Genomic DNA, 24,028 nt, shown 5'->3' with positions numbered 1-24,028 from the left:
TCTGGAGTCCCCGGCCCTTAGTACCTGGGCCCCCATCGTTGCTCATCCAATTCACCTTCTCGGCGTCCTCCTCCAGCCACGCCCCCAAGTACAGACGGAAGTGCTCGCTGCTGGAGTGACTTCATTCGGGAGACTGCATGAGCCACTGAGGCAGGAATGTGAGTTCCTTAGCACCACATGCAGTTCTCCCCCTGCCTCCCCGTGGGCATCGCCTCTGCCCATCTCCTCTCTTTTTTTAAGTTATTTCTAGGAGAGAGACAGCGTGAGCAGGGGAGGGTCAGAGAGAGAGGGAGACACAGACTCTGAAATAGGCTCCAGCCTCTGAGCTGGCAGTCAGCACAGAGCCCGACGTGGGGCTCGAACCCACGAACTGTGAGATCATGACTGAAGCGAAAGTCGGACACTTAACTGACTAAGCCACCCAGGCGCCCCTGCCCCTGTCTCCTCTTAACCCCCAGTGCCTGCACCTGCTCCTCTTCACTGCCCCCCCCATTCAGACCCCTCCCCCCACCGGTCCTCGCTGGGGCTGAGGCTGCCTCTGTGGAGCACTCCCCACTCAGCACCCCCCCAGGTGCCCCACCCATTCTAGATCCATGTCTCGGTCCATTTCCCGCAGCTGCTTGATGGCACGGACCGAGGGGGCTCGGGTGTGCTTGGGAAGTTGCAGGTGCGTAATCCCCGTTTGGCCAAGTCAGCACGTGGACAGGTACATGAGATAGGCTTCTGAAATTTCTCATCAGTCACGAGAGCAGCTGGGGCAGAGTCACATGACCTGAGAAGATACTGAAGTAGAAGTTAACCTCGGGCACCCTCGCTCTATTTGTTACTAGCCCTTTTCTCAGCTGTCATGTGCTGGGGCTTCCGCCCGTTTCCGGAGGGATTCTGCATCATCGGCTTTCCAGGCCTGGGCTGCACGGTGGAACTGGAAGGAGGAGCCAGGCTTAGTCCACTCAGACCGGGGTCAGCTCCAGGCTCTGCCGGCTCCTCACTGGCAGGGGGCGCGGGGAGGGGGGGGGAGGGAGGGGTTAGGAGCCTTAGTTAACGTGTCTGTGCCTCCATTTGTCCGTGTCACTTAGTATAAGAAACTAGTGACTTCCCTCACAGGTGGTAGTACAGGAGATAGTGTATGTAAGGCAACTGGAATGTTTTCATTGGTTTCATAAGCACTTATTGAGTGCCTGCTGTATGCCAGGCACATTTTAGTGAACAAAATAGAAAAGTGTGTGTCCTCAGTGGGAAGAAAGAAGGAAATAAGTAGTAAGAGCCAGGAAGACAATAGAGCCGGTGTAACGGGGATGGAAAGTCACCGCCTCTGAGGAAGTGTTGATTTTGAGACACTTGGAGAGAAGGAGAGAACTAGGAGGGCCACAGGTCTGTGCACCACGGGAGAGAGGCCAGTGCCCCTCACCGCCCAGCAGAGGGAGCCGCGGGCACGGTGGCGGGAGCTGGTCCAGAGGAGCCTGAAGGCAGTATTGGAGTCGTGGCCCAGACCGTGGTTTTCATTCTGATCGTGGTAGGAGTCCTCGCCAGTAAGGACTCGATAAGTACATGCTTTCCTCGCTCTGATTTCTTTCTTTCCCTTCCTTAAACGATATGAAATCATTTCCTGAACTGTACATCAGTAGCCCAGGGCAAGTCATTTAGTCTTACTTTGATTTTAGTCTGCCAAAATGCCAGGAAGATTATACCTTCTTTAATCAATATACCTATAAATTAGTACTGATGTCAGGAAAGTGCTTTGAAATTTTGGGAAGCTATACAAATGTGGATTTCTGTTGTTGCCCTAGAGATTCCTGAGCCTTCTAAGGCCTTGGTCTGTGGACTTTGGCTGAGCATACCACTTTACTTTCTGGTACTTGTGGGCTCATACTGGCTGTATTGACTGCTTCAAATTTGCTTCAAAATGATTGCTTCAAATACAAAATTGTATTCCTTGCTCCTCAGACTCACATTTGGAGTAATAGGTCATTTGTCAGATGTCTCACTAGCGTTTAGGGGAAGAACTCTTTATGGAGGCAAGATGGACCTGTGTCCAATGAATCACGTGTTGATGTGACAAATGTCAGTCCAACAGACTTGACAGAATGCCAAGGGAATAAATATCATATGCCATCATCTTTGGAGGTGTGGATATAAAACCCTTTTCATCAGGAGCTCTCTGGAGGTACGCCTGGAGGTAGTCCATGCTTAGAAATGAGAGGCGAATGCTGTGTTTAACTTTTCTGAATCCCGCTAATATTAATTTTCTTTCTTTCTGAAAACATTGTATTTGTTACTTGATTGTTAAGCGTCTGACTCTTGTTGATCTCGGCTCAGGCCATGATCTCACAGTTTGTGAGTTCGAGCCCCACATTGGGCTGTGTGCTAATAGCGTGGAGCCTGCTTGGTATTCTGTCTCTCCTCTCTGCCCCTCCCCTGTGAATGGGCTTGCTGCTGTCTCTCTTTCTCAAAAATAAGTAAATAAACTTTTAATTTTTCCAAGAGATTTCTCAACTTTAGGATAAGAAACCTGAAACCTCTTATTATATATAATCATCTTAAGCTTGGGAAGTTCTTTCTTATGTCTGGTTCAGATCTTCTACAGTTTGAGTACATTTCTTCTTCGTCTGTACAAATGGAAAACAGCTGTCCAGCCTCCCCGGTAACAACCTTTCATGTTCTTGAGGATTGTTATTAAATCCCTCCCCAGCCTTCTTTCCTTGGGACTAAATAATGCCTTGAAGTGATCTTCAAAGTGCCCATTTTCCACTCCTTTAATCATCTCCTTGTCTTTCCTAAGCTTTTCTCCATCCTTCTTTAAATGTGGGTGCCTAATTGGAGCCCCGTATTCTCTGGAGAGCCTCACAGTGAATCGGGATCGCTACCTGTTGGCTGTCACATGTGGTCACCATTCATGTGGGAATCCAGGCATCTTACCAACACCCATAAGGAGGAGATGCAGGACGAACGCTTCCCTCCACGGCTAGGCTGGGCCTGGTTGTGGCTGTGGCTTTGGATTTTGGAGTCTGCGGCCTTTCCCCAGTGCCATTTCCTCTTAGTCCTGCGAAGGCCTTCACTGCTGGTTTCCATGCCTATGTCAAATGTACATGCAGGGAACATGAAGTCCCTTGGGGCCTGTCACTTCCACCCCCAGAGAGCTTCCTTCTGAACAGATCTGTTAGGACAAGTGGCATTAATTTCTGTGTCTAAACTCATCGAAATCACAGAGGAGGGAGGATCTCAAAAATTGCTCTGTGAGCTCAGGAAGGTAAACAATTTAATTGTTCAATGTCCACTGTCAAGAATGAGAGATGTAGGGGCACCTGGGTGACTCTGTCGGTTAAGTGTCCGACTTCAACTCAGGTCGTGATCTCACGATTCGTGGGTTCAAGTCCCGTGTCGGGCTCTGTGCCGAGGAATAGCTCAGAGCCTGGAGCCTGTTTTGGATTCTCTGCCTCCCTCTTTCTCTGACCCTCCCCTGCTCACACTGTCTCTATCTCTATCTGAAAAATAAATAAAACATTTAAAAAAAAAAATGAGAGATGTAGCGTGTCATTGAAATTGTCATAATCGTGTGCCATCTCCGTTGGTCGGGGCTTTGATTGGGTCACTGATGTGTGATCTTTTCCTACCCTCTCCTGCTCTGTTTTCCCCAAAACTCAAGTTCCTTGGGTATAAACGGTCCTGGCGTGGGGATTTGCAGAACCACAAGAATGGAAGCAGGTAAACAGGACTAGAGTCCATCGTTTACCTCACTCATCAGGCTTGTGTCGGCATGGAGCCCAGCCTGGGCCGCAGACATTTCCCTACTGGGTCAGCTCCTGCAGGAAACAGGCATGCTGGCCAACAAGTGGGCACAAGAGGGCAAGAATCAGTTTTGACCAGGGTGATTCTGCGGCAAAACTCTGTGTAGGCAAAGCCTAAATTAGCATCACTATCTGAATACTACAGGGTCTGATTGAATCATGTGTGTGACCAAGAGATTGGCTGATAAGTGACATGAAATCCTTGTTATATGTTCCCTCTCTCCAGATTTTGGGGCTCATTAAAACAATGTCTCGTTAAGCAGTGTCTCACAGGTCAATTGTCTTTGCACTTTTGAGAGAAGTACTGAATTTTGCCTTACAACCAAAATGTGTGGGTGCCTGAGACATCAGGTTTGGGATGATCGATTCCAGGGGTCGTTTTGAGTCAGCTGCATTTCACAGTAAGATACAGTATTGTGAGTGCCGACTGTTCGTGCGCGGGAACGTGTACGGTCAGAACGGTGCGTTTCCATCGAGGGTGCCCACTCTTCATCGAAAGCGAGGTGCATTGTCCTGGTTCCATTCTGATTAATCCCCAGGATATTTATGTACCTTGCAAAGACGTTTGTTAGGCCACCTAAGGTCTTTGTCCTTCCTTAACGAGATTCAGAATCCTAATGGGGTAAATAAGACTTCACCACATGCACCCATGAGACTGCCCGTCTGCCCCGCAGGGCGCTGACCCTGCAGGTGAGAAGATAATGCAGCATGTAACTTCCTCACTTTTTCTTCTAGTCTAACAGGCAACCCGCTAAGCTGAACCTTCTCACCTGCCAGGTGAAACCAAATGCCGAGGACAAGAAGTCTTTTGACCTGATATCACGTGAGTCCTTTTTCGCTCCAGGTCGGTGTCTGTGGCTTCCGACCCACACTCCCTCTCCGGGCGTGCAATCAGCCTGTCCCGGGCAGGGCCCCTGGCACCCCTGCACAGGCACGTTGCTTCATTTATACTTAGCACACCCGCGGGGGCAGGGAGAAGGCATAACAGGGTCAGATATGACCCCCAGTGGATTCACACTGAGATCTGTACATGAAACTAGACCAGTTCTTGACCGTGAGCCTACAGCTCTATGTGCATGGAGAGATTTTTCTAAGTACACTGCTGTTTCTCTCCTAGATGTGCTGAGTCACAATCTTTGCTGTGAAGTTCAGACATAAATATTTTTGTACCAAGTCCCAGGTGATTCTGATGTGTACCTGTGATTAAGACTCTCTGGCATAGGGGCGCCTGAGTGACTTGGTTGGTTAAGCATCCGAGACTCTTGATCTCAGCTCAGGTCATGATCTCATAGTAGGTGAGATCGAGCCCCACGTGGGCTGACGCGCTGACAGCACAGAGCCTCCTTGGGATTTTCTCTCCTCTCTCTCTGCGTCTCCCCCTGCTTGCACTCTCTGTCTCAAAATAAACATTAAAAAAAGGATCTCTGGCATAGACTTGAGAATGCAGGTGTGCCAGTAAAACAGTACAGGTGACTTGCTAAGAGGCTTGCCCCTGTAAAATAGGGCTCTTTTTTTTTTATGTTTTATTTATTTTTGAGAGAGAGAGACAGCATGAGCCGGGGAGGGTCAGAGAGAGAGAGAGACAGACAGACAGAATCTGAAGACAGGCTCCAGGCTCCGAGCTGACTGTCAGCACAGAGCCCGACGCAGGGCTCGAACCCACGAACCGTGAGATCATGACCTGAGCCGAATTCAGACATTCTTAACCGACCGAGCCACCCAGGCACCCCAAAATAGGGCTCTTAAAAATCACTTGGTTTCCAAGGAAAACTGCCTCCTAACTTCACAAGTGGAAGACCCTGGCATCCCATCCCTGTCTCACTCCATGGGTCGAAGTGTGCTTTTCCTGGTGATGAGGGCTTGTAATGACCCTCCCGTTCCCCAGGCTGTGGCCTATATCTTCATGGCCTGCAGAGAGTGGGTAAAGATAGTTTTCTCGACCAGCTCCCTGTGCTTACCCTGGTCCCATGGCTGCACGTACGGACCCCCATGATCACGTGATCACTGAAGGGACATCTCTGTATATGGAAGGGGATGGTCATACCTGTAGTGACTCACCAGTATTCTGAGACCCTGCATGTTAACCTTCAGTTACTCTCCCTTCTCTGTAGAGCCCTGTGGGCTGTCCAGCAGCTTACGTGCACGATCGGTGTGCACAGCACAGAAATACTTTCCTGCCCCCTTGAAATCCTTCTGATGTAGTTGTGTGAATAGAAGCCCTAAAGCACTTTCAACCCAAAAGACTCAGTCCATCTTGAGGTCCTTTAGATACAAGCTAGGCTACACAGCATCTATTAAAGTCCAGAGTCCCCATGATTTTTAGGATCGAGAAATTTCCCAGGCTATTGGTGAGAAAGAAATATGCAAAGTGGGAGTGATGACCCCAAAAAGCTAAGCAGCTAAGATATCTTAGATTTGAGAGCCTGTAGCTTATTAATAATAGTCATCAGCTGTTGAATATCTAACATGTGCCAGGTGCTTTATGAACATTACAGCTAATCCGCACAAAAGCTCTATTAGCTTCCTGTTTTATGGAAGAGAAAACTGAGACTCAGAGACGTTCAGTGATTTACCCACGGTCACACAGCAGTAAAGCGGGAATTCTCAGCCAAGACCCTTGGGCTCAACTACTCATGGTGTGCTCTTGGACAAACATTCTCTCTCTCTCGGAGATACAGGGTGTGAGTACTTGACTTGGAGCAAGTGGCTGGGTAGTACGGAAAGGCTAGCTGAGTATGTTGAAGCAGTCTAGCAAATCCTGAATTTTAAGAAAGAGCCTCTCTTGTATACAGCTGCCCAAATTATCCAAGTTAGGCCGTTCCCTCCTCGCCTGGGTAGGAGCTCGCAGGTGCCCCTCGAGCAGGATGGAAGCCCTTCTTCCCCGAAGCCTGATTCAGCCAGAGGGTCATCTGGGGCGGCGTGTGCCTGCTGGTGGGGGCTGCCCTGAGAGTTACGGATCATTTAAGAAAGTGAATTTTTTTTTAAAGGAAACACAGTAAAAGGCAAATTTAAAATGACAAGTAAAATACTGAACTGGCAGCTGGCAGTCTCCAGTTGGTCACTGAAATCCACTTGGATCACATGAGATTTTTCTTTTCACAAAAAGTACCTGATATTAGGCACTTGCGATTATTTTATTATATTACTCTTGCACTTCAGAAAAGTAATACTGACAAAGTGAATTGCGTAACTGCTAAATCAAAATGATGTGAAAATAAAATAATATTAAAATTTGAGTTTCAAGGTGTTTTGTTTTTCCCAGAGAGTTTTCATAATTGACATTATACCTGAAGGTGTTCTGCTTTCTAAAGTTCGGCTCTTTTTTTTTTTGCATTTTAGATAACAGGACGTATCACTTCCAGGCAGAGGATGAGCAGGACTATGTAGCGTAAGTAGTTCTGATACGATGGCCCGGTGTCTTGAGCCAAAAAGGCACCTCTGTCCCACTCAGCACACCTGGAAGTCTCCTTTGTGTTACCCAGAACTCTCCTCGTGGTTCCACACGCCCGTGCCTCCCCTGTGCACCTCCAGCTGTCCCTCCTCTCTCTGTCCGGGAGCTCGGTCCCCTCCAGTGCCCCCTTCAAGACTCGGCTCAGGCCTCACCACTCAGGGGCTCTGTTCCTCCCCCTCACCCCTGCAACTGCTCACACTCCTTGATGAGCCTCCGGTTTGGTCCGAACCCTTGGCAGACCGAGAGCACTCGAGGGCAAGGGCTGTGCCCAGCCAGGCTGCCGTTAACTGTGAGGAGAGCAGGGGAGCCTGGCCCTAAATGGGACTGGTGTGGCTGAGGAGCCCAGTGTAGTCGGGGGTGGGGGGGAACAGGCTTCGGTGTCACACGCCCCTGGGGATCCAGGTGTGCAACTTCGGGCAGGTCTCCACCCCCTTTCTTCATGTCCCCCCGGGTCCCGGGCTGTCTTCATTCCCTCTTCCTTCTGTAGCCCGCCAGGGCTGAAAACAGCAGTGTGGGGCCGTTCTACGCTCAGTGCCTGGGAGAGAGGACGTTTGTGCTAAAGCTGGCAGTTAGGGGGCGCCTGCGTGGCTCAGTCAGTTAGGCGTCCGACTTGGTTCCGGCTCAGGTCATGATCTCATGATTCATGAGCTCAATTCATGAGCCTGCTTAGGATATTCTCTCTCTCTCTCTCTCTCTCTCTCTTTCTCTCTCTCTCTGCCCCTCCCCTGCTTTCTTGCTGTCTCTCAAAATAAATAAACATTTTTTATTTTTATTTATTTTTTTAATTTATTTTTGAGAGAGCGTGAGCAAGGGAGGGTCAGAGAGCGGGGGAGACACAGAATCTGAAGATAGGCTCCAGGCTCTGAGCTAGCCATCAGCACAGAGCTCGGCTCGGGGCTCGAACCCACGAGCGGTGAGATCATGACCTGAGCCGAAGTCGGACACTTAGCCGGCTGAGCCACCCAGGCACCCCTAAACTTTTTTTTAAATGCTGGCAGTTAAGCCTTTTGGTAGCATTCACATTTTCAAATCTCTGTCTCTTTGGGACACACAGTAAATGATATTTTCCTTCCTGAATGATTTCTGGAGAGCCACAGAATTCTGCTCACCCCCATTTTTACTTACACTTACCCCTTTGCTCTCTCCCTCTCCCTTCCCTTCTCTCCTCCTCCTCTGGAGAATTCCACTCTTTCCCCACTTCAGGAGAAATGATAAAGGATCAGAAGGAATAAAGAAAGGGTGGAAAAGATGCATAGTTGGAAGACACAGAGCAGAAAGGGGCAGGGTGGGGGGCGGAGGCTGAGAGAGAAGGTAGGAGAGATGAAGGAAGACAAGAAAGGTCTTTGTCCTGTTCGTTCATCTGAAGATCTAGTGAGCGCCAGCTCCGGGCCGAGAACCGTGTAAAGCAGAGGATACAGCTCCGAGTTAGACGGAGCCCCCACCCTGAAGAAACTCGATGTCTTCTGGAAGAGAAGGGCAGGGACAGAGCGAGGGACAGCGGAGGCGGTGGGGGCATGTGCCCTCTTGGGTTCTCAGGGGGCAGCTCAGAGATGACGCCCGGGAGGAAAGCAGCGCAAGCCGGCTCGTGAAGGTGCAGGAGGATCATAGGTCCTCTGCGCTCCAGATGCGGGCTCTCCTGGCCTAGAGCAACCAGAAGGAATAGAAAGGAAGCAGTTGATGTGACTGATAGTGGGTTGGCCAGCGGGAGGGCGGCCAGACGAGAAAGAACAGGAAAGGTCAGGAGGGCTGGCCCTCTGCCCTCCTCACAGGGAGGTCGTGTTTACTGAGATCGCCCTGCACGTCATGTGTACAGACCGTGACTCCTCACAGCCCCGGAAAGCAGACACTGCTCTCCCTTGTTTGAAAATGAGGGCACTGAACGGCAGCGTGCCCAGGGTGACAGTGTGGGGGTCCTAGGGTCAAGTTGCGGGGCGTCCTTGCCCGCAGTAGTGCTCGCCGTGGGCCTGCAGGGGCTTGCTCACGGTGCCCGTCTTCCTCTCGGTCACAAGGTTGGCATAATTATGCCCGTTTTGCAGATGATTAAACAAACCAAGTGAGGTTAAGTGACTTGTTTAAGGGCTCAAAACAAAATGGTAGACGTGTGATTGGAACGCTGGCCCTGCCGCCCGTGCTGTTCCAGTTTGTCGCACTGTGTGATCAGAGGTCATGGGCTCCCGGCCCCTCCGAGGTGAGACCGTCCAGGAGTCCAGACCAGCACATTTGCCTTGACTTGGTGGCATCACTTGGAACTTGGTCCGCCTCCTTTATAAGACACGGGAACAGCAGTAGGTGCTTGGCGAAGGCCCCTGTTGGAAGGCGGCAGCGAAAGGGCATGCGAGCAGATGAGCCTCGCTGGTCGTGGCGGGGTCTGCGGGCGGTCACACGTACGGGCGCTCCTGACACGTGTCCCGTTAAGAATTTCCTAGCCAGGGGCGCCTGGGTGGCTTAGTCGGCTAAGTGTCCGACTTTTGCTTAGGTCACGATCTCGCGGTTCGTGGGTTCGAGCCCCGCGTCGGGCTCTGTGCTGACTGCCAGCTCAGAGCCTGGAGCCTGTTTCAGAGTCTGTGACTCCCTCTCTCTCTGACCCTCCCCTGCTCACGCTGTCTCTCTGTCTCTCTAGAAATAAATAAAAAAACATTTAAAAAAAAAAAAAAGAATTTCCTAGCCAGAATTCCAGAATCACCTTGGAATATGACTTCCCCTTCTCATGTTTCACTCTTTGCTCCTTTTTTCCCTTCTCCAGACCCTCAAGTGGGAGAACAGGGAAGAGGTTGTGTGAGGCAGGGAACGCTTCTGCTGCTGCCTTGCTGTCGAGCTGTTACAACTATGGTATTTATTCTGCGACTTCAGAGAATCCCGGCCCAGTTAGGTCAGAGGCACAGGCTGCTCACCTGTGAGCCTTAGCTCCCCTCAGTGAAAGGCTTGCTTAGCCCATCCGGCAGGTGCTACACATCTGCACTTGGCCTTCCCTGGGGCTGGGGGTGGCAGTAGGGAGCTTCGCTTTGAGTCACGTGGGCGGTAAGGGAGCACACACACCCGCCCAGACCCCCCCACCCCCACCCCTGCCTGGAGCTCGGAGCTCAGGTCCTCATTTACCTGCAAGCTAGAGTTTCTTTCTCATGGAAAGTGTCCAGGGAAATTGAACGTAGAGCAGCCTTCTCCCCGAGGGAGGACGCCTGTGCAGCTCCCTCGTCTGTTCAAGTCAGGCTCAGGACTTCTGGTCCAGCCTTCGCCCCCTAGTGGCCTTTTGACCTTGAGCCTGATCATCCCACCTCAGTCTTCTTTATTTTTTTTCCAAAGATTATTTATTATTTGTTTGTTTCAATTTAAGTTAGTTAACAGACAGTGTAGCCTGGGCTTCAGGAGTAGAACCCAGGGATTCACCACTTCCATATGACACCCAGTGCTCATCCCAGCAAGTGTCCTCCTTACTGCCGTCACCCATGTAGCCCATCCCTCCGCCCAGCACCCCCTAGGAGCCCTCAGTTTGTTCTCTGTAGTTAAGAGTCTCTTATGCTTTGCCTCCTTTTCTGTTTTTATCTTTTTCCTTCCCTTCCCTTCTCCTATGTTCATCTGTTGGGTTTCTCAAATTCCACGTATGAGTGAAATCCTATGATATCTGTCTTTCTCCAATTGACTTACTTCACTTAGAACAATACACTCTGGTTCCCTCCATGTTGTTGCAAATGGCAAGATTTCATTCTTTTAAGTTGCCAAGTAATATCCCATTGTGTGTGTGTATGTGTATGTGTGTGTGTGTGTGTGTGTGTGTGTGTGTGTATACACACACACACACCATCTTTATCCATTCACCAGTCAATGAGTACTTGGGTTCTTTCCAATACTTTGGCCCTTGTTGATAGTGCTGTTGATAGTGCTGCTATAAACAGTGGGGTGCATGTGCCCCCTCAAATCATCATTTTTGTATTAATTGGATAAATACCTAGCAGTGCCGTTGCTGGGTCATAGGGTAGTTCTACTTGTAAGTTTTTGAGGAACCTCCACACTTGTTTTCCAGAATGGCTGCACTAGTTTGCATTCCCACCAGCAGTGCAAGAGGGTTCCTCTTTCTCCGCAGCCTCGCCAACATCTGTTGTGGCCTGAGCTTTTCATTTTAGCCATTCTGATGGGTGTGACCCACCTCAGTCTTCTTGTCAGCAAAGAAGGGGATCACAGATTTTGCTCACAGGCTTTGAGACTCCAGATAAGATGTGTGAAGCTTCTAGAACAGTGCCAACATCATTAATCCTGTAAAGTCAAAGTGACTTTAGAGTCCTAGAATATAACTATGCATTATTTTCTTTCTTATACTTTTTGGTATGCCTGTTACATTAAAATAATTTAAAAATTTATTTTTTAATTGTCAGAAATAGTTGCTGTGGTTCTTGACCGTTTGAAACGTAGACAATCTTTTCAATCCAATTTTGAGTTATCCTTCCAGAAAGTAAATTGCTCTTAAAATACATACTTTCTAATTGTCAGTACCAACTCCTCGATTTCTTCACTTGTCCCAGTCTCTCGAGTGAGGAGGTACATGTGGCGTAATGAAGGAACCGCGGCGAGGAGGGGGGTCAGCAGGTGTGTTTTCCACTAGAGGACCCTGTGAGCCATTAGACCTCTCTGGCTTCTCATCTGTAAGATACTGCCACCCTCAACTCAGAGGTCTGCTGGACCGATTACATCTCCAAACTCCTAAGTCCTTGCTACACAGTAGATGATGTCCTGTCAGAGATCCGGAGCATCACGCTGCTTACGGAGAGTGAAACCGGTTTTGCAGACAGCAGACACAACGCAAACTCCAGTAGCATAGTGCCACCGATTAGCACAGTGTTGAGCCCAGTGGTTTGAATTATTTTTAAGGAAACAGTTTCTACTTTTAACTTGAAACTAAATGATAGGAAACATATTCTTTAATTTAAAAGTTATTAGGGGCACATGGTTCGGTTGGTTGAGTGTCCAACTCTTGATTTTGGCTCAGGTCATGATCCCGGAGTCGTGGGCTCGAGCTCTGCATCAAGTGTGGAGCCTGTTTGGGATTCTAACTCTCTTTGTCTCTCTATCTCTGCCCGCCGCCCCCCCGCCCTTGTTCAATCAATTTTTAAAAGTTAGTTGAAAATTTAAATTTTAATACCTGATTAACTGTTCCACTCTCTGGTTATTTCACACTTTAATAATGAATACTTGGATTGCCTGGGTGGCTCAGTCAGTCAAGTGTCTGACTCGATTTTGGCTCAGGTCACAATCTCACAGTTCATGAGTTTGAGCCCTGCATCGGGCTCTGTGCTGACAGTGTGGAACCTGCTTGGGATTCTCTCTCACTTTCCCCCACTCTCTCTGCCCCTCCCCCTCTCGTGCACACATGTTCTCTCTTTCCTCTCAGAATAAATAAACATTTTTTTAAAAAATGATGAACCTTGGGGCGCCTGGGTGGCTCAGTCCGTTAAGTGTCCAACTTCGGCTCAGGTCATGATGTCGTGGTTTGTGGGTTTGGGCCCCGCATCGGGCTCTGTGCTGACAGCTAGCTCAGAGCCTGGAGCCTGTTTCAGATTCTGTATCTCCCTCTCTCCCTGACCCTCCCCTGCTCATGCTGTCTGTCTGTCTGTCTCTCTTTCTCGCTCAGAAATAAAACGTTTTTAAAAATTTTAAATAAAAATGATGAACCTCGCTGTTGTGTAATTTAGGTTGTTTTATGGATAGAGTGGTAGCACAGGGTTGTTTTATTTGGTAATGCTGTGATCATGCTGTATATGTGATTTAATAGCCTGCACTTTTTATTTCATATCATTAACATCAGCATGTTTCCGTGTTAATATACGTCTTCCACGGCCATGAATTCTCATGGCTTCTAATGAAATAGCCCTTCGTTTCCGCCTCCAAGGTTCCTCCCCAGCAGTGGACTTCCAGAGAACAGATGCCTTTTGCTAAACTCTTTCTTGCCTTCTGTCCACTCATCACCAGTTCTCTGTCATCCTCGCGTGGCTTGGCCCCACAGAGTCCTCTTCATTCCGGTGTTTCCTTTATTCTGTGTAGACGGAAACATGCACCGTGTTGCCACTGCAGGTCCTCCATTGTGTCCATCTTACCTCTCGCCCGCCCCTCTCGCTTCTCTTGTCTTCTCCAGCACGCGCTTCATGCTCTTTTAACTTTCTTTCCCCTTTAATTTCTTTTATTTTTCTTCACGTTATTGGTCAGGGCGGGAGGGGTTCCGTTTTGGAAGCTCTTGGCAAAAGTACACATCTTACAGTGGAAGAAGACCATGGCTGTGCTCTCATGTCTCCTTCCTCTTTCTTTTGACAACAGATGGATCTCCGTGTTGACGAACAGCAAAGAAGAGGCCCTGACCATGGCCTTCCGTGGAGAGCAGAGCACAGGGGAGAACAGCCTGGAAGACCTGACAAAAGCCATCATTGAGGACGTCCAGAGACTCCCTGGAAATGACGTCTGCTGTGATTGTGGCTCATCAGGTATTTGCCCCCAGACTTGAGCTGGCTTGTTAAACAGCCTGTCTCCTCCCGTAGAATAAAAATGAGCTAGTTAGTTAAATCCTTGTCTCCTTATGCACACAGACACACACCCACCATGTATTTCCAACTTGAATGGTCCCGCCTCTGAGCCACTTTTACACGTGCCATTTGCCCAGCCTGGAAAACTCCTACCTGCTCTCCCCAAACAGTCACCTGCCCAAATGCTACCAGTTAAATGAGCACCGTGGAACTATGGAGAGAGCACTGGGTGTGGAGTCCATCATCCTGTGTTTGAGTCACCAGCCTGCCGCTCACAGTGTGGACGTCCTCATGCTGAGCGCCTTTACTGTTCTGACCTCAGTGTTATCCTAAGATGGGACGGTCAACCTCAGTCATTGTGAGGACTTAACAGAATCTTCTGGCACATACATTGCTTTTCTTCCTTTCTGCTCCGGGAAACCTCCCCTGTCTCTGTTTCCCACAGGTGCCACTTTCCTCCAAACTTCTGTTTTCAAGCACCATCTGCATTCTGTAGGTATTGGCGGTAGTTAGCAGGAATCCGGTGCTTACATTGGACTAAGGACTCTGCTGGTTGTGTTTAGCTTGTCTTCCCTTACCAAATCCTCACAGACAGTCTGTGAGCAGGATTCTAGCATCATCACCATTTTACAGATGGGGACACTAGGGGACTCCGAGAAGTTAGGTGACCTCCCAGGCTTGCCCAGCTCGTAGGGATCAGAACGTGGCTGCAAACACGTGTGACACATTTAAGTGTATGAAACACTTTCTAAATGTTTTCCATATGAAAACGGCCTTCTCTGTACAAGACGGCATGTACAGACGCCGGTTTCTGCTGTGTTCGTGTGCGTGTGTGATAGTGACTCACGCTGGGCGTGCGAGGGTGTGGTAGAGGAGTCATAAGTACTCGGAGACCGACCGCATGAACCCTGAAAGTTTAGTAACGCGGGAGCCCGTGTTCCCCTGCTGTGGGGCCCGTGGGGTTACAGGAATAGCCGAGGTCTGGGAGAGCGGCCTCTGACGTTCAGAATCTACAGCTGTCTTGTCACGGGGGGGGGGGGTAATGTGCATTGTACCTGGGGGGTCAGCCGTACCTGTAGGACCGCGTCCATCACTGGCAGGGGTGACGCGGGCAGTGCGGGAGCACCTCTCACGAGGCCGTTCCATGACGCCTCACGGGAAACGTCTTCCTCGCGTTTTCACAAGAATAAAGAACTTAATTTTGTTTTCAATTCAGTGCTGAAAGAAAATTTTTTTAGGATTTCTCTTCTCACCCAGTTTGCTCTCTGACAGGCTGGTAAGCGTCATGTTAGCCCCTAGGCAGAACCACAAGCATCCATTTCTTCCCTCTAAATTTTACCCCTTTGACTCTTCACAAGGTTCACTCCTCTTGCTCTAGGTTCCTTTGTAGTTGGCACGCTAAAAGTAAGTATCATGTTTGTTTCATTGTCTTCAAAATGTTCTTTCCACACAGAACCCACTTGGCTTTCAACCAACTTGGGCATTTTGACCTGTATAGAATGTTCCGGCATCCATAGGGAAATGGGGGTTCATATTTCTCGCATCCAGTCTTTGGAACTAGACAAATTAGGAACCTCTGAACTCTTGGTAAGTAGTGACCTGCGCCTGGAAATAGAGATTGTCATAAATATATTGAATACATGGCTTTGGATTTTTTTGTTTCTGCTGAGTACAGAGAATCCCAATTCCTGAATTTAGTGAATTTGCATGGATATTTAAAATGTAAATTTTGTGGTATGTAATGTTGACTATTCTGTTTCCTTTTTGAAGAACTGGTGAATCATACATTTCTATAATTACTTCAGCTAAAGCGACTCTTTTTTTCGGGGATGGGCTTTTTCAAAGCTGCCTTCTTCTTTTAGAATTAGTTGTTATATGATTCACTCACTAGAAGAGCAGTAAAGGGAGTTAGGTGTTAAACTCACATGATCACTTTACCCAGTGGCCGGTGTGAATAGAAATAATGACTAAAGAGTCTTTCTGTTTTTACTGCTTGTAAGTTTGTGTAAGTCCCCGTGCAGTGAGAGTGTCTTGTCAGCCTCCGCCATCGCCCTTAACTGCGAACTTGTTGAGGTAGTGAGGAGAAATAGGGTGTGGTGTGGCGGTGCTGAGATTCATTACACGAACAGCCTGTCCTTCCCATCATGCTTCCTCCAGGTCAGGAGCCCTCTTTGGGTCCAGGCTGAGCTGGTCCCTTCAGTGAGTGTACCAAATAAAGGAAGGGGAGACCCGCTTGGCGTCTCCCATTAACGCCTTCTGGTCAGAAGCCCTGTCTTACATGATTTGAACACAGGTGCACTGTGAGGGAGTCTTTATACTAAGGGTGAAGGTGCTTGAAGTAAAAGAGGGTCTTTCATACAGAATTCTCTTGGGCAGAAAGTGAGTGAGCCTAGGGCTCAAAAGTCTAAAAGCCTAGCTGATCACTAGCCTTGTCTGGAGAAAAGTACCCAAAAGTGGAGGCAGTTAGCTACGTAGCCAGCAGCCTTGGCTATCTAAGCATCCTCTAAGCAATGGTGGTGTGTCTGTGTTGTGTGAGCCCCTGATTTAGGAAGTCTGCTAAGGCTCAGCTCCCTGACTTACTTCAGCATTAGAGGAAAAAAAGGCTCCGATCCGATACGTGACACACTCTTCTTTAGTGTATAGGTGGCGTCACTCCATCGCCTTGACTTAAGGTAATGAAACCCAGTTGACAACTAGAAATAGGGAGAGTCCAAATCTAAAATATATGTCTAGTGGTAAACCCAAGATTTTTCTTCCAGACACCTGGTAGCATGAATGTTTCTTACCTCTGCATTGCTCCCCAAATTATCCAAATGACCAGAAGCCCTTCAGGACAAATTCTCCTGGAAGGGTCTTGAACCCAGAAGCAAAATGCTTCCTGCAGCATCATTACGTGCACCCCAAAGATAAAGGAATCCCACATCCTTCTCTATCCAGTAAGAACAAATCTGCTCAGTCTAAAAATGAGGCATGATGGAGATTGAAAAGCTATTGCTGTCATTTAGCATTTAACCTAGATTCATATGTAGAACCTGCTATCTAATTGTGTGTGTGTGTGTGTGTGTGTGTGTGTGTGTGTGTAGGGCCACATCCTATTCTATCTAGCATTGATCACATTGTATCTGTAAAAATTATTGCTCTTACCAGTGGCCCTGCTAGTCTGTTGGCTCTTGCAGAAAGGAACATGGTTTATCCATCTCTTTATTTTCAGTGCCCTAAAGTTCCATGTCTTGCATATGGTAGGTGCTCAGTACTTACTGACCCGATGGATTATTTATCTTCTGAGTCAATGAAGGAACGATACATATTTAGAAATCTCAAAAGCAAATAAGAAACTTTTAAGCTAGTATAAAGAGTGACTGTATTGTGTTTTATATATGTTACAGCTGGCCAAGAATGTAGGAAACAATAGTTTTAATGATATTATGGAAGCAAATTTACCCAGCCCCTCGCCAAAACCAACCCCTTCCAGTGATATGTAAGTACTTCTAATAGACTGAATTCTCTACCATTCTGTAATTGTTTTTCTGTTCTCCCAAGAAACGTCTTAATGGTTGTAGTATTTTTCTCCCCTGAGGAAATCCCATTATGAGGAAAGCACAGAGCACACGAAAGTATTTTGGAGTGAGTGCATTTCTGGAGGGCACGGATTATGTTCACTGCCCCCTTCCCTAGATAGTTGCAGCCGCTCTATGGAGGAAGTGTCTTCACAAAGACAGTTCTCTCTAAATCATGGCCTGTTGTGAAAACAAGAGACAGACAGAAAGCCAACCTGCAGACCTGGCCGCAACTTAACGTAATACATGGAGATGGTTGTCTCAGATCTGCCTCCCGGGGCTTCCTGCTGTTGATGCTCGCTCCACCATCTTAGATAACACTGTAGAAGGAAGCTTGGATATGAACCCACAGCCATGTGTCATTCTTTGTTCCATACCTACCTTCTTGCTTCCCTGGAAGGCAGGAAGACTGGTATGACTACTCGTATTTTATGGGTGAGGAAAATGAGGCATAGCTTTACCCAGGGCCGCATAGATAGCACCTGGTATCAGACTTGAATCAAGCCATTTCATCCATGAATTGGAGGCTCCATCCATCACACAGTAGTTGCCTTTCAAAGTTTATGAAGTCCTGCACAGCAAGAGAGCAGAAGCCAGGCTTCAGCCAGCCTCTCAGGTCTACGAGTCCTCCAGTTTGTCAGACCACGGCCATCTCGTCTTCAAAGGACTTTGACCTGAGGGTAAAGAACACCCATGACAGTCAGATCTTGGTTACCGAGCAGAATCTGCAAGTGGCTGAAGTCTGCCATCAGCCAGCTCGCCCCTTCACTGCTGACCCAGAATGAAAGACAGAGGCATCACCTCGGTTTTAAACAGCGATGCCTGGCTGGTGGAGGGGGCGCTAGCAGCCTCCACACATGCAATGGCTTTTTGTGAGCAAGAACTCTCAAGTCCCAAGAGTTAACACCCCTCTCAGGAAGAAGAAAGCATCTTGTAGGTGCTGTGCATTCTCTCATTCAAAAGACACCAGTGAGTTATTCTCCCCATTTTCAGGGGAAAAACCCAAAGCCCATGAAGATTAAGTAGTCAGCCCCAGGTCATGCAGCTGATGCGCTGTAGAACTAGAATTTGAACCCAAAATCCATTTACTGCTTTTTTTATTAAGTGGCTCACGTAACTAGGAAAGTCACAGGGTGATTCCAGGTATGTTGGCTCCAAGATGTCAAACAGTATCCTCTGGACCCTCACTGGTTCACCTGATTTCTCCCTCCTTTACTCTGAGCAGACTTGCTTTCGGCCTTTCTGCAAATTGGGCCACTTAGCCCAGATCAGATAGCCCTGCAGCTGGGAAGTAGGCTCAGACCCAGAGCCTGGGACAGACCTAAAAATGGAGAAAGGATGAGTCCTCGTGAAGCAAATTCACATGCCCACTGAGACTTTGACGTTACCCATGACAGTCTCCTGTTCCCAACTGAACCTGCAGGAAAGACCAGTCGTTTTTATTCATCTTTATTCTGGTGCTCAATGCTTGGCCTGGGAGAGTGGCTGTAAGGACAGCCTTACTGAGCCTCCGTGTTCTTACCTGTTCGAATACGGCGTTGTGTCAGATGAGTACGAGTTTTTCATTGAAGTTCTGGAGACTTCACTGGACTTGTACAACTGCTCTTTTAAAATTTCTGTTTTCTTTGTATATGTAGGTGTCTGATTTTGAAGTAGTAGTAAACAGATTTCTCTAGCTAATGTCAAGGTGGAGTAAAACTCTCTTGTGATCTTTGTGCACATTAATTTTGTAACTCTAGGTTGCCTGCACATATACTATAAATATATATATTAGTTTCTTCATCCTGTGATGGGATAACTTGCTCTAAAACCTGATTGGTTTAAAGGCTGAAAAGGAGTCTCGGAGAGTTATTTCACTTAAAGAGAACTATTTAGAAAAACTGTAGATTTTTCTTAGCTCTTAGAAAATAAGTGTTTATATGTTGCTTTGCTCTACTTTAGGACTGTACGGAAAGAATACATCACTGCAAAGTATGTAGATCATAAGTTTTCAAGGAAGGCCTGTTCGTCTTCATCAGCTAAACTGAATGAATTGCTCGAGGCGGTCAAATCTCGGGATTTACTTGCACTAATTCAAGTCTATGCAGAGGGGGTGGAGCTCATGGAACCCCTGCTGGAACACGGACAGGTAAGGCCCCACTGAAATCGCAAGGTAAAAGGGAACGTGGAAAATGACTTTAAAAGCGAACTCCTTTTATTATAACCCGGCAGAGTGAGACTCTGATACATCGAGTGACCCTGTGTAAGTCAGGACAATTTGAGAGTGAAAGGGGCGCTGTTAATAATTACTTCGGGGCGACCGATGGGAACAAAGCTGCTCCAGGCAAAATAGGACGTACTTACTCTCATCCTGTGCTTTTCAGGAGCTTGGGGAGACGGCCCTGCACCTTGCAGTCCGAACCGCAGACCAAACATCTCTCCACTTGGTTGACTTCCTTGTACAAAACTGGTATGCTTCTCATTTTCTCCAAATAGGCCTTATCGTTCTCAGTGGCCCCAGTCAAGGATCGACAAGCTTTTGGTAAAGGCTTTGCAGGCCACAAGGCCTCTGTCGCAGCTGTTCAACTCTACCGTTGTAGTGTGAGAGCAGCCATAGACTATATGTAAATGAGGGACCATGGCCATGTCCCAATAAAGGTTTATTTATAAAAACAAATGGAGGGCCGGATATGGCCTACAGTATGCTATAGTTTGCCAAACCTCAACCTGGAAAAATGTAAAATCCTCTGTCCGAAACCTACTGTATTAGGAAAGGCTGAAAGAGGGAAAACTTAACAACATGAGTCAGCAGGATCTGGGAGTTTTCATTGTTCATAAGTTCCTTAAAAAACTACAGTGTGTGGGGCACCTGGGTGGTTGAGTTGGTTAAGTGTCCAATTCTTGATCTCAGCTCAGGTCATGATATCACAGTTCGTGGGATCAAGTCCCGTGTGTTAGGCTCTGCATTGATAGCATGGAGCCTGCTTAGAATTCTCTCTCTATCTCTGCCCTTCCCCCACTCGTTCTCACTCACTCTCTCTCAAAATAAATAAACATTTAAAAAAAAGAACCACTACAGTGTGTGTGGCTGACTTGATAGCTAATTCGAATTTGGGACATGCTAATAGGAGTATAATATTGAACACGGGCAGTTTGGACTTGCTGTATTCTTTAGGGGGTAGTTCTGTAAGCTGCAGATCACGAGGAGGAACTGAGTTTGTCCAGAGGCGAGTGGTGAAAAGAGTGAGGGGATTTGAACTCACATATGAAAAATGGTGCCTGGACACAAGCCACATTATGTGTGTACTTGTCCGCATCTCTTGCCCAGAGGTGGGACAGTGTGGTCTTTAAGAGCCTTGGCTCTGGGACAGACTGTCAATTTTCAAATCCCTGCTGTCACCCCCGCGCCTTGGTAGTGTTGAAAGCAAGCCCTTCATCCTCTCTGCGCCTCAGCGTTTTCATCTGTAAAACAGTGGTGGTGCTGACCCACCCAGCTGGGGGGTTATAAAGCTTTAGGATGAAGAGAGTCAGCACCTGTCCCCAGGAGGCACTGAAGACATGCTGGCTGTTACTGTCCTCACGTGGCTTAGACATGTGGGCGTGACATTAGCGACATTGTAGTTTTCCCTGGGCTTGCAAGTAGGTCTCAAACTTGACTCGGTCATTAGCACCGAGAGAAGTGGTTACTCTGTAGCTTTATTTTTTTTTTTTTAATGGTTTTTTATTTTTGAGAGAGAGCGTGAGCAAGGGAGGGCCAGAGAGAGGGGGAGATACAGAATCTGAAGACAGGCTTCAGGCTCTGAGCTAGCTGTGTGCACAGAGTCCGACGCGCGGCTCAAACCCACGAACCGTGAGATCGTGACCTGAGCCGAAGCCAGACGCTTAACCAACTGAGCCACCCAGGCACCCCTAATCTGTAGCTTTAAATGATACTCTCTGTCACATTTAAGTTATATTTGCAATTAGACTTCTTCCTGTTAATATTTAATTTTTCAGTGGGAACCTGGATAAGCAGACAGCCCTGGGCAACACGGCCCTACACTACTGCAGTATGTACGGCAAACCCGAGTGCTTGAAGCTGCTTCTGAGGGGCAAGCCCACCGTGAGTGTCGGTAAGCGTGTGACCAAGCCGGTCAACAAACCAGCCAGCGCGTTCGGTTGGCTAAACCGAGACTCGCGTGTTATGTTGTAATTTGATTATTGTTCGTAGCCTCTTCAAGATCTACCTTAGATAATTATGCAGATGTCTTTTCCCCTGTTTCAGTGAACCAGGCTGGAGAGACTGCCCTGGACATAGCAAAGAGATTGAAGGCTACCCAGTGTGAAGATCTGGTAAGCAGAACAGGGGGGATCCGTCAGACACCAGCCGCCTTGAAATGTCATTCTAGAACCTGGGGTGGGGATAAAAGAAACAGATTCATCTTTCTGACCACTGGCTGAAGACATTCAGCGAGCACAATGGCTACATTTGAAACAGTGGCGAAAGGATAAATTTGTCATCCCCATTTATCTTTTCGGTGCAGTTAGGACACAGGAACTAACAGGCATTTGAGAGGTACTGTCACCAGACGGGCCTGTGCCTTGAGGCCACACTTTTTTATATGCCAGACCCTGAGGTGTCCCCTGTAGCCCAGTGTACAGAATTACTCGGAAGCCAGTTCCAGAAATTGGGCAAGTAGAGATCTGAGTATGATGGTTTTCCAGAGGCGAAAGGCCTGGCTTCCCCAGCGGCCCCATCCTGTCTGGTCCCAGTGTTCCTCCCCTCTCAGCCTGGGCCTTCGCGTAGCGTGATGCTCTTGCCCACGGGGAGGGAGAGACGGGAAAGGTGAGTTCCCTCCCTTTGCTCTCTGCCAAGCATGGGCTCCAGGCCGGCAGCTCTGGGTCTGCAGGCCCACGAGAATCCTTGCAGGAGGTCTCTAGCTCGCCCTGCCCCCGTTTATGAACAAGGAAAGTGGGCCACCCGTCGAACCAGGCTGTCTGACCAGAAAGGCCTGCCTCTCACACGTCACTAACTCTGATGTCGCCTTCCAGCCAGGAGTTAGCACTGTTGAGGCCCCGCTTAATATTTAAGAAAGCTTCTAATTTCAGAGAAGAGTCCTGTTCTCAAAATCAGAAAGGCTCTGCGGGTGATTCTTGGCCCCTCCTCTTAAGCCCGGCCAGTCAGATTGGAGCTTTGCCCCTTCAGGCAGCCACCGGGGGTTAATTTGGAAGCAGGACTTCGGTGGGATCTGCTCCGTGGTTACGCAGGGGCGGGATGTTAACCCTGACGTTGACGCGGTTACACCTGCCGTCACTTTCAGCTCTCGCAGGCTAAGTCTGGGAAGTTCAACCCACACGTGCACGTGGAGTATGAGTGGAACCTGCGTCAGGAGGAGATGGACGAGAGCGACGACGACCTGGACGACAAAGTGAGTGCCCGCAGCGCCCCCCGCGTCCGCACTGCCGCTACCCGGTTTTCGGCACTGCGTGGACGAGACCCCTTCTCTCCCAAGCCTGCGTCTGGCCTTGCGACCTGAGGCCACGTTTGCTCAGTCTCTGATGCTTGCTCAGTACCACAGCCATGTCCATCAGGGTTCTCCGGAAAACGAGACGCAGGGGTGTGGTTGAGGGGGAAGGGAGAGAGGATGGAACTATTTGTAGGAACTGACTCACATGATGGCGGGAGCCGGCGAGTCCACAGTGCACAGGGCAGGCCGGCCGGGGGAAGACCCCAGCGGGAGTCGACGGTGTGGTCTTGAGTCCCCAGTCTCTTCTCAAAAGCCCTTCAATTAATTAGATGAGGCCCACCATACTATGGAGGTAGTCCCTTTTCCTCAAAATGTTAATTTAAACTTTAATCACATCTAAAGAAAGCCCCTTCACTGCAGCATCCAGACTAGTGTTCAACCAAGCACTGGGGCACCACAGCCCAGCCAAGTGGACGCACAGAATTAGCCATCAGAGCAGCTCATTAACAAAGGAAGAGTTGTTGTGTATTCAGTACTCAGGTACGGACTAGGCCGCGGGAAGCACGTTGCCTGTGCCGCCTCACATCGGCGTTCCCAGAAGCCCACTATGGCCTTGTTAGGCCCCCCATTTTACAGATGGGAGAACTGACCCACGGAGACTGCCCCCACAGGTCCCGGAGCATGTGCAGACCCCTGGGGACTGCCCCTGGGTCTGTCTTCCCCCGCGCGGACCCTAACTGCCACGTGCGGTTTTCATCAGCTCTATCTCGAGCGTTTCCTCGCTGCTGGGCTGCCTGTAAGGAGTGGTCTGCACAGGTTCTGAGAGACGTTCTTCACTGTGAGAAGAGGGGAATAGTAACGACCGTTACAGGGAGAGCTTGGGAGAAATCCTGAGACGTGTTCAGAGGACTTAGCAACGGCCTCAGCCTTGGTTGGTGGTAAAGACCTAACAAGGAAGAAGCTCTGGAGATGTAGGGAGAGCAGGGAGGAGCTTGCCAGGCAAGGAAGTGGGGAGGAACGCGTCTTTCCAGGGAGCAAGAGCAGCATGTGCAAAGGCCAAGGGGTCGTGACGGAGCTGGAAGTCTGGGGAAGGGTCAGAAGCCCGGTGTGTAAGGTGCCTTCAGGTAGGTTGGGGGGAGAGGGGTCAGGCGTCCCAGATCAGGAAGCACATTATGGACCAAATTTGGCCTTGGGGCTTTATCCACAGAGATCGCTGTCAGAGGAGGCAGTTTCCCCACCGGCTCTGGCCGCAGCGTGGAAAACACGCTGGAGCCGAAAGCAGCTGCAGCAAGGAACTGAGGGCTGT

General features: G+C 48.8%; 1 protein-coding gene across 1 annotated transcript in view; it reads left to right on the top strand.

The window, feature by feature from the left end:
• ASAP1 (ArfGAP with SH3 domain, ankyrin repeat and PH domain 1) overlaps positions 1-24,028 on the top strand; it is a 90,877-nt gene that overhangs the window by 31,950 nt on the left and 34,899 nt on the right. Inside the window, exons 7-16 of the mRNA XM_039245732.1 lie at positions 4,521-4,608; positions 7,125-7,173; positions 13,537-13,700; positions 15,193-15,326; positions 17,126-17,217; positions 19,238-19,424; positions 19,660-19,745; positions 21,272-21,387; positions 21,540-21,607; positions 22,576-22,683. Coding sequence (XP_039101663.1) covers positions 4,521-4,608; positions 7,125-7,173; positions 13,537-13,700; positions 15,193-15,326; positions 17,126-17,217; positions 19,238-19,424; positions 19,660-19,745; positions 21,272-21,387; positions 21,540-21,607; positions 22,576-22,683 — 1,092 coding nt within the window. The remainder of the gene's footprint in view (positions 1-4,520; positions 4,609-7,124; positions 7,174-13,536; positions 13,701-15,192; positions 15,327-17,125; positions 17,218-19,237; positions 19,425-19,659; positions 19,746-21,271; positions 21,388-21,539; positions 21,608-22,575; positions 22,684-24,028) is intronic.

Source organism: Hyaena hyaena, unplaced genomic scaffold (genome assembly GCF_003009895.1).
Source record: "Hyaena hyaena isolate Hyena2069 unplaced genomic scaffold, ASM300989v1 scaffold_268, whole genome shotgun sequence".
NCBI lineage: Eukaryota > Metazoa > Chordata > Mammalia > Carnivora > Hyaenidae > Hyaena > Hyaena hyaena.
Note: the sequence above shows the minus strand (reverse complement) of the source record. Positions and strands in the feature narration are given on the sequence as shown.